The 10,004-nt window shown below is 39.9% G+C and overlaps 1 protein-coding gene and 1 long non-coding RNA gene across 2 annotated transcripts in view; one reads left to right on the top strand and one right to left on the bottom strand.

Moving 5' to 3' along the window:
- lmln (leishmanolysin-like (metallopeptidase M8 family)) overlaps window positions 1-8,440 on the top strand; it is a 32,262-nt gene extending 23,822 nt beyond the window's left edge. The window contains exons 14-17 of the mRNA XM_014165188.3: window positions 124-283; window positions 612-742; window positions 1,097-1,307; window positions 1,429-8,440. Of these exons, the coding sequence (XP_014020663.1) occupies window positions 124-283; window positions 612-742; window positions 1,097-1,307; window positions 1,429-1,529 (603 nt within the window). The 3' untranslated portion in view covers window positions 1,530-8,440. The remainder of the gene's footprint in view (window positions 1-123; window positions 284-611; window positions 743-1,096; window positions 1,308-1,428) is intronic.
- Window positions 8,441-8,880: 440 nt separating this feature from the next.
- Window positions 8,881-9,989, bottom strand: LOC123729569 (uncharacterized). The gene is made up of 2 exons (XR_006761213.2): window positions 9,750-9,989; window positions 8,881-9,583 (listed from the first exon to the last, which is right to left on the bottom strand). It is a non-coding gene; the product is annotated as an uncharacterized LOC123729569 (long non-coding RNA).
- Between the last annotated feature and the right edge of the window lie 15 nt (window positions 9,990-10,004).

The following is a 10,004-nucleotide window of genomic DNA, read 5'->3' on the forward strand; positions in this document are numbered from 1 at the left end:
AAAAAGCACCAAAAACGAACAAAACACACATTTAAAATGGTCTTTATTTAAGATGTTGTTGACCACTTGTGACCTACATAGTACACCCCATACAGTAAATCTTGTCCACTTCCCCTCCTGCAGTACTTTGACCATATCCCTGATGTCTCTGTGAGGGACATTGCCTCCTACGGTGGAGCTGTGGAGATCGCTGACTACTGTCCCTTCAGTCAGGAGTTCAGCTGGCACCTGAGTGGAGAGTACCAACGCAACTCCTACTGCAGGGTCCAGGAGAACCAACCCGGTAATATCCATTTCCTTCTTGCATTGTTCTTGCCTCTTGGTGCCTCAGACCCCACTGTGCCTTGGATAATATACTCTGAGACTGTTCACTCACTAGAAGGTCTGTAAAATTCCAGAAACATTCACAACATTCCCAGGTTTTCCAGAAATCCCAGCTGGAAGATTCCCAGTTGGATGATTCCCTGTTGGAGTGTTCCATGTTCCCTCTCTGCTTATTCCCTCCCAATTCTGGGAATCTTCCAACTGGGATTTATGGAAAACCTGAAAATTGTATTTCTGGGAAATGTTCCGTCATTACTTACGAGTAGGCTACCTGACACTGCTTCCAGATTGGTGGAGGAACTATGGAGCTGAGCAGTATGGTCCAGACTCTGTGTGTTTGTACCAGAAGACAGCCTTCATCATGGAGCAGTGTACCAGGCGTATGACCTACCCTGACTGGGGAAGTGGCTGTTATAAGGTAATGCAGAATAAGTAAAAAATGAAATCGATATCTCCATTTCAGCATCTCTGCAAACTATGTTTTGTCACCTTTCCATATTTTGCAAGCTATATACTGTGGGAGTCTTCTTAATGTTTACCACCTTTAAGTCTCATCCTTTTATCATATGATCTTACAGAATCACAAATTCAGCTCAGTCCAATTTATGTGTTTTGGGTTAACAAATTTACATTTACATTACATTTACGTAATTTAGCAGACGCTCTTATCCAGAGCGACTTACAAAAATGTTATAGATGTGTGACAGGCAGATATTTAAAGTGACCCATACAAAAAACAAATACTTAAATGTTATATTGTGGTTGTTTCCAGATGTCTTGCTCTACCCATGGTCTGACAGTATGGGTGCAGGATACTGAGTTTCAGTGTGTGCATACCGGTCAGCTGCTGAGAGTTAGTGTGCGTGTTAATGACTGGGTCTACAACGGGGTTCTCGTCTGTCCTGCCTGCTCAGACTTCTGTAGCGCCTGCCCTCTACCACAACAGCTGCCGCCCCTCAATAGTACCAGGAGAGTTCCTATTGGTGAGTTCCCCTGCCTGTCTTTCCTACCTTCCATATTCATGCACACACATATATACTTTATATAACTAGATACATTATATAGACCTTTTGGTATTAAGGAAGTGTTTTGCCTCTCTTCCAGACCCGTGCTCCAGTTCCTCCAGCTTAGTGGTAACTCTGTGGCTTCTATTGTTAAACCTCATCCCTCTGCTAGCTGGATTTATCCTTTGTGTGTTGAACTGACTGACTGACTGACTGTGTGGCTGACTGACTGACTGGTTGGATGACTGACTCACTGACTGCAAGGTTCTCTGCCTGGGGCTGTGTACCAGATGACACCCTATTTCCTACATAGTGCACAACTTTTGATGGGCTGACTGGCTGGCTGGCTGGCTGGCTGGCTGGCTGGCTGGCTGGGTGGCTGGGTGGGTGGCTGACTGATTGAAAGGTTCTTTGCCTGAGGCTGAGTCCCGGATGACACCCTATTCCCTACATAGTGCACTACTTGTGATGGACCTATTGACTGGTTGGGTGGGTGGCTGGGTGGGTGGGTGGCTGACTGACTGACTGACTGACTGACTGAAAGGTTCTCTGCCTGGGGCTGTGTCTATCAGCCCAGGTCAAAAGTAGTGCTCTATAGGGAATAGGATTTGATCCTTGGAAAATCATCAAGGAAAAGTCAGGAAAGTTGTTTAGGAAACAATCACATTAACCCCATCAAAGTCAGGGAAATGTGTGATACTTTTGAAAAAATGTTATGTTGATTCTTAAAAGAAAATGCTGTGAAAAATGTATATGTATTATACATGCCTGAAAGAAGGATTTGAACCACAATACCTTATCTGTCTAGTTTAAACACATTTCTACAACCTAGAACTTATTTTAATGTTAGTTTTGGAACAGACAAGACAGTGGCCCATTGTCAATGACTGTTCATGAAATTGCTAGATATAATCAATGAAAACAATACTAACCTTCGTCCTTTGAAAGTCTGAGGATTGGAAAGGCATTGAAATTACATTTGGAAAGTCAATGTTCTCTATACGTTCTTTCTCCTCTCTCTGAACAGTCTCCAATCCCAGTCATGGCACGGTTTGTGGCACATTAAGACAGTCCCAAATGGCATCCTATTTAAAGGGAATAGGGCGCCAATAGTGCACTATAAAGGAAATAGGGTGCCATTTGGGATGCACATAGGGAGAACTCAAGATTTCAGGTTCTCGATGTCCTCCTGACACACTACTTTGCCCTTTAGGGCCACTGTACTCCAGACAGTACCATCAGAATACTGGAAAGGTGTGTGTGCCAAGTAAGGCTACTATCAGAAAAGTGGAAAAATAAGCCATTGATTGCACTTTTCTTTATCGAATTAATGAAGGAGATGCCAGTAAGCTGTAAGCAAAATCAGAAGAAGCCATACCTCAAGAGAGGCTAGCTGATCACGGTGAGGTGCCAGTGCTTCTTTATGAATTACCACCTATTCTAAAATGAATAGTTTATTCCCCTCACCGGGACTGTAAAATGAGGATGTTCAGTTTCCTAGTGTTGTCGTGCAAGGTTTGCAACATTCTCAGACCTTACAGTAAATGAATCACCTACATTTTCATCAAGCCCTTTTTCAGTTAACATTTTTATGACATGTTGTCCAATGATTCAACACCACTCAATGTAACAATGCAGTATTTCAATTCATTTTTTACAGCAGATTGTTGTTAACGTGTAGTTCTTTCCTGGTGAAAGCTCCATATCTAGTAAACTGGTATTTTTATTTTTATTTTATTTAACTAGGCAAGTCAGTTATGAACAAATTCTTATTTATAATGGCGGCCTACCAAAAGGCAAAAGGCCTCCTGCGGGGACAGGGGCTGGGATTAAAAAAATAAAAATAAATATAGGACAAAACACACATCACGACAAGAGAGACAACACAACACTACATAAAGAGAGACCTTAGACAACAACATAGCAAGGCAACAACACATGACAACACAGAATGGTAGCGACACATGACAACAGCATGGTAGCGACACAACATGGTAGCAGCACAAAACATGGTACAAACATTATTGGGCACAGACAACAGCACAAAGGGCAAGAACATAGAGACCACAATACATCACGCAAAGCAGCCACAACTGTCAGTAAGAGTGTCCATGATTGAGTTTTTAAATTAAGAGATTGAGATAAATCTGTCCAGTTTGAGTGTTTGTTGTAGCTCGTTCCAGTCGCTAGCTGCAGCAAACTGAAAAGAGGAGCGACCCAGGGATGTGTGTGCTTTTGGGACCTTTAACAGAATGTGACTGGCAGAACGGGTGTTGTATGTGGAGGATGAGGGCTGCAGTAGATATCTCAGATAGGGGAGTGAGACCTAAGAGGGTTTTATAAATAAGCATCAACCAGTGGGTCTTACGATGGGTATACAGAGATGACCAGTTTACAGAGGAGTATAGAGTGCAGTGATGTGTCCTATAAGGAGCATTGGGGGCAAATCTGATGGCCGAATGGAAAAGAACATCTAGCCGCTCGAGAGCACTCTCAGCTGCCGATCTATAAATTATGTCTCCGTAATCTAGCATGGGTAGGATGGTCATCTGAATCAGGGTTAGTTTGGCAGCTGGGGTGAAAGAGGAGAGGAAACCAAGTCTAGATTTAACTTTAGCCTGCAGCTTTGATATGTGCTGAGAGGACAGTGTACTGTCTAGCCATACTCCCAAGTACTTGTATGAGGTGACTACCTCAAGCTCTAAACCCTCAGAGGTAGTAATCACACCTGTAGGGAGAGGGGCATTCTTCTTACCAAACCACATGACCTTTGTTTTTGAAGGTGTTCAGAACAAGGTTAAGGGTAGAGAAAGCTTGTTGGACACTAAGAAAGCTTTGTTGTCGAACATTTAACACAAAATCCGGGAAGGGGCCAGCTGAGTATAAGGCTGTATCTTCTGCATATAAATGGATGAGAGAGCTTCCTACTGCCTGAGCTATGTTGCTGATGTAAATTGAGAAGAGCGTGGGGCCTAGGATTGAGCCTTGGGCTACTCCCTTGGTGACAGGCAGTGGCTGAGACAGCAGGTTTTCTGAATTTATACACCTCACTCTGAGGTAGCTAGCAAACCAGGCCAAAGACCCCTCAGAGACACCGATACTCCTTAGCCGGCCCACAAGAATGGAATGGTCTACCGTATCAAAAGCTTTGTCCAAGTCAATAAAAATAGCAGCACAACATTGCTTAGAGTCAAGCGCAATGGTGACATCATTGAAGACCTTTTAAGGGTGCAGTGACACATCAATAACCTGAGCGGAAACCAGATTGCATACCTGAGAGAATACTATAGACATCAAGAAAGCCAGTCAGTTAATTATTGACAAGTTTTTCCAACACTTTCGATAAACAAAGCAAAATATAACAGTTAGGATCAGCTTGATCTCCCCCTTTAAGTAAAGGACGAACCTTGGCTGCCTTCCAAGCAATGGGAACCTCCCCAGAAAGGAGAGACAGGCTTGGCAATGATATGGGCAGAAACCTTAAAGAAGAAAGGGTCTAAACCATCTGACCCAGATGGTTTTTTGGGGTCAAGTTTCAGGAGCTCCTTTAGCACCTCTGACTCAGTGACTGCCTGCAGGGAGAAACTTTGTTGCGGGGCAGGGGAAAAAAGAGGGACAAGCATCCGGGATAGTCGCATTAGAAGGGGTGGGAGATGAGGAAATGTTGGACGGGCAAGAAGGCATGGCTAAGTCGAATAGGAATCCTGACTTAATGAAGTGGTGATTAAAGAGCTCAGCCATGTGCTTCTTGTCAGTAACAACCACATCATCAACTTTAAGGGACATGGGCAGCTGTGAGGAGGAGGGTTTATTCTCCAGGTCTTTAACCATTTTCCAGAACTTCTTGGGGTTAGACCCACAGAGAGAGAACTGCTCCTTAAATTAACTAACTTTGGCCTTCCAGATAGCTTGAGTGCACTTATTTCTCATTTGCCTGAATGAGAGCCAGTCAGCCTGAGTCTGCGTGTGCTGAGCCTTTCGCCAAATGCAATTCTTGAGGTGGAGTAACTCTGCAAGATCATGTTCGAACCAGGGGCTGAACCTGTTTTTAATTGTAATTTTCTTTATGGGGGTTAGTTTAACAATACCACTGAAAATATAAAAAAAGGTTGAAGCGTCTTCGACAGAGGGGATCAAGCTGATTCTATACCATTTTACAGAGGCCAGTTCATGGAGGAATGCTTGCTCATTCAAGTTTTTTATCAAGCGTCTATGACAGATCAGGACAGGTCGTTTCACTGAGCAGCCATTACGAACACAGGCTGTAAAACAGTGATCACTAAGTTTATTTAAGAAAACACCAGACCTATCAGGATTATTTGTGAGGATAACATCAAGGTGCTCTAAAAGTTTTTGCCTCAGTTTGGTTTTGAAATATAATTTTTTGGGGGGGATATTAGATGTTGATGATTTTGTAGATGCGATGTGACTGAAATGAAGATGCCTCTAAGACTATTTCACAGTACAGTGACAGGCAGTCTAGTAGTGACAATGCTTGATGTAGATTGTAGTTCAAACTTTTTTGTTGATTTTCATAATTATGTATTTTAGTTAGGACTAACAGATTATCTAAAAAATAACATCTTACTGGTGATGGAGGGAACAAGATTGATTGTCTCAGTGAATATGAATATTTAAAGTAAAGATATGTTTTTGTTCAATTTATTATGACGTTTAATGCCTTTAAATCCCCTGTGGCGAGCAAGAGATTATGTTGAATTCCCCTTGATCCCTACTGTAAGTGTTGTGTGTCTGTCCATGTGGAAAAAATAATTGTGAACAGCCATAATGTAGACCTGCTGAAGTGAATAGGGACTTCTCAGTTTCAGATACTCTCTTAGCTTCAAAGTTGGTCAGTAGTACTTACAACTGTATATTCAATTTAAAGTTAAAGGGATAACAAACAAGTACTATATGATGGCGTTATACCTGTAGCATTCCATTGACTCTGGTGTAAGCCCACTGTAATGACTTGAGTGACTTATTTTTCACGTTTGTTTTGTCTTATTTCAGTTGATATGGTATACTATTACCATATTTTAATGTTCCTCTATTCCTTAAATGCACTGAACAATACAACATATCTTGATTAGTAAAGTGAAGTAACATCAGTTAATTTTGCTATTTAACTTGATTCTTGTAAGTTTCATGGTGCAGAGTATGGCTTTTATAAATACAGCACAATTACAGCACTATACAGAATAATGACTAATTGATTTGAGCATATATTTGGTATGAAACAATTTGGCAATCTTACATTTTTGGTTTATTGTATGTGCCTGAGGCTGGATTTTTACATATAGTACATTGAAAATGGTATCAAAACAATCACAAGAGATTACAAGATGACAGGACAAAAAAATCCTTATAATGCCATGTCTATCGTACGTGTAGTTTAACATAGCCTAAAATCAAAGAAACAAACAGTAATCAGTACAGTCTACACAGGAGTATGAACTAAATACATTATTGCACTACAGTTAAAGAAGTGCCACTGACATGCTATTTTATATTGTCTATGGTCCTATGTACACTGTAAAGCCCAATGTGCTGTCATTACTTCAAATCTTTTGAGGAAACCTCTTGCACTTAATATATCCAAGTACAGTTACTTAGTGATTTTGTAGTCATTACTCAAACACTGTGATCCTGTAGGGTGTCCAGACTTGAGTTGTATCAGCTTGAAAATGTTAAGTAACGCCCCGAAAAAAAACCTTGCCTCCAATATTATTTTCCAGTGTTCCTTGCCTTTTCGAGTGAATTGTAGCGTTACCACCAATGACTGTATTTGTTAGTGACAGAGACATGGTTGTTGAATTTGTTCATTTTCAGTCCTGTGGCCTTCACCAAGTGAGTTAATAGGTGCATGTTATCATTATAATTAAACTCTATGACAATACATTACATATCTCATAAGGCCTTATTTTGAGGCCTAGCTTTACCCTAATGCAAGCGCCTGAAACTCATGGTTTAAAGGCCAAATCAATCCTGCAAGTAGGATTGCAAAATGATGGTAACTGTCCCAAAATTCCCCAAAACTCCTGGTTGAAGGATTTCCAGGAATCTTCCAACCGGGATTTCTGAAGAATTTTGCAACCCTACCTGCAAGTAACCTCATGCTGGCTTGCAAAGAGAGGTGTAATTCCTATTTGATATCCAACAATTACATTATTCACCCATTCATAATGACTGCCAGGGTTAAGAACAGTGTTAGAAGACTATCTAAGCCATTTAAACTAGAACAACTATTTTAGTAATGGGTGCAATAAATCTAACTAAATGATTTGGATTAGTTTAGAAAAATGTGTTATTTATCTTTGTGTAGCAAAATATAAATCAATCATTCAATGTACATGCAAAGACAGATATTAAAAACAATTCCAAAAAACCAACCTCCAGTTGAGCATGCTGGGAAAAAAGGTTTTCTGTATGGTTGCAAACAGGGCCTACATCAATTATGGGAACATTTGTATTTTCTCATGATAACGAACAAAAGTAATGTGTTGATGAGGTGGATTGAGACCACAAAATGGCTAAGAGTGGGGATGTTGGTCTATCTGTTAATTGAGATGACTACTAGGTAATTGAGATGACTACTATATTTTTTGGCGGAAAATACATTAGATTATTCAGTTTTTGTTGTTTGTACCCATGCAATTGTCTGCATTAGAATGTCTTGTTTGTTTTTGTTTTCTGTCCTTTAGTTTTTTGTTACATTCCAGAGTGAAGTGAAGGACGACAGTGCTTTCATTTATGATCATGTTTAGCCTTGTACGAGAGTCAATTGTATAATATGTGTGTAGAAAATGTGTTGATTTTTTTCCCTAGCTGAAAAAAGATGGTGTGTTTTACAGCTCACTGGTGGCAGTTTTCTGATGGTCAGTGTGAGCGAATATGAAAAAAACGACATTTATATGATATGTCATTTTTCTCAACATGAAGAAATGTATGTTTGTTTGAAACAGTACAAAGAGGAAGAACATGTACATACCTGAAATCTTTGCTTAATTTACAGTGACCAAAGATATTTCTATCCAGAAATGTGAGGTTTTCTATTGTACATAAATTAAAAGATTGCAAAAAAATCCTCTTAACTTAACTCATCAAAAATATTTTATGTTGTTTTTATTGCTGTAGTGTTTTATTTCTCACTAAAAGGGCTGCTTTGTCAATTGAATCAACAAAACTAAAACAATCAGAAGAAATGATGACTGAAACTTTTATGTATTCGTACATCTGTTCATGTCATTAGTTCTTGATACACCATATAGCCTACTATTGCTGCTCTCTGGGGCCAGGATTCAATCTGATCACACTTTGTCATCAATGCACCTTTTAAAGGCAATGTTCCCAGGTTTGCATTCAGGGTTAATGCTGCATATGTTGGCTCAATCGGCCTTTAAATGGCGTATAGCTGACAAAGCACAATCGGATTGAATCCTGGCCTTATACTGCGCACCTTGCTGAAATATTGTGACACGTGTACAATGTCAACCTCTTAAAATAAGGGATCCGGAACAACAAACCAATAAAGCCGCTTGACAGTGGAATGTTTGTTCTTTTTCATGTGTGTTTTTATGACAGTTTAGTGTTGTTTCTTTTTTAATCACAAATAGGAAGAAAATAAAAGATTTCTACATAAACTCTTTTATAAGACAACATGTTAGATAGTGGAACCAGTTCACAATCATTTGGTATTTATCTGTGGTCATTTATCAGAAGTCAAATAACATCTTCTGCATAGATCATTAATGTTAGATACATTAAGCCATATAGTTAAGGCCTTGTTCTTTCTCTGTGCATCCCCAAACTTAACCTGGGTTGTGTTCATTAAGTCACACCGTAGAAAAACGTTTTTGAACGGAAAGCAAAAACAAGCCCTTCTTATTGGACAAGTCTAAGATAGTATTTCCACATTTCAATCAATTTTCTTCCATTTTGTACCTATTGAACATGACCCAGCTCATGATTTGAAGAGGAAGTCTGTTATGCCTCACAATAAGAGAGCTGCTTTCCCAAACATTTGGTTCTCAGAGGAAAGTTTTTTGATCTTAATGGCTTAATAGAATCTATACCAACTCTTGTTTATTGAGTCCGCATGGTTAGTGTGATGGAAGACTTTAATGTTACCTTTGAAGCAAGAGAGTCATTGAATGATTGAATTGGTGTAGATCTAAGAATCTCATATCAGGCTGTCTGGGAAAGTAGTCCCTCTTACTGTGAGTTCAATGTTGTACATTAAGACAGGTCATGCCCTCCTTAATGGTCAGATATAGGATTTGACTAAAACAAATACACTTTTGTCTTAGTAAATGGATGAAGGCATTATTTTCTGCCTTCATCCATTTACTAAGACAAAAGTGTATTTGTTTTAGTCAAATCCTATGTCTGACCATTAAGGAGGGCATGACCTGGCATGACCTTATTTTATTTATATATATATATATATAACAGACGCCTCACAAGTCCTCAACTGGCAGCTTCATGAAACAGTACCCGCAAAACACCAGTCTCAACGTCAACAGTGAAGAGGCGACTCCGGGATGCTGGCCTTCTAGGCAGAGTTGCAAAGAAAAAGCCAAATCCAAGACTGGCCAATAAAAAGAAAAGATTAAGACAGAGGAACTCTGCCTAGAAGGCCAGCATCCCGGAGTCGCCTCTTCACTGTTGACGTTG

Source organism: Salmo salar, chromosome 21 (assembly GCF_965601325.2).
Source record: "Salmo salar chromosome 21, fSalSal1, whole genome shotgun sequence".
Taxonomy (NCBI): Eukaryota; Metazoa; Chordata; class Actinopteri; order Salmoniformes; family Salmonidae; genus Salmo; species Salmo salar.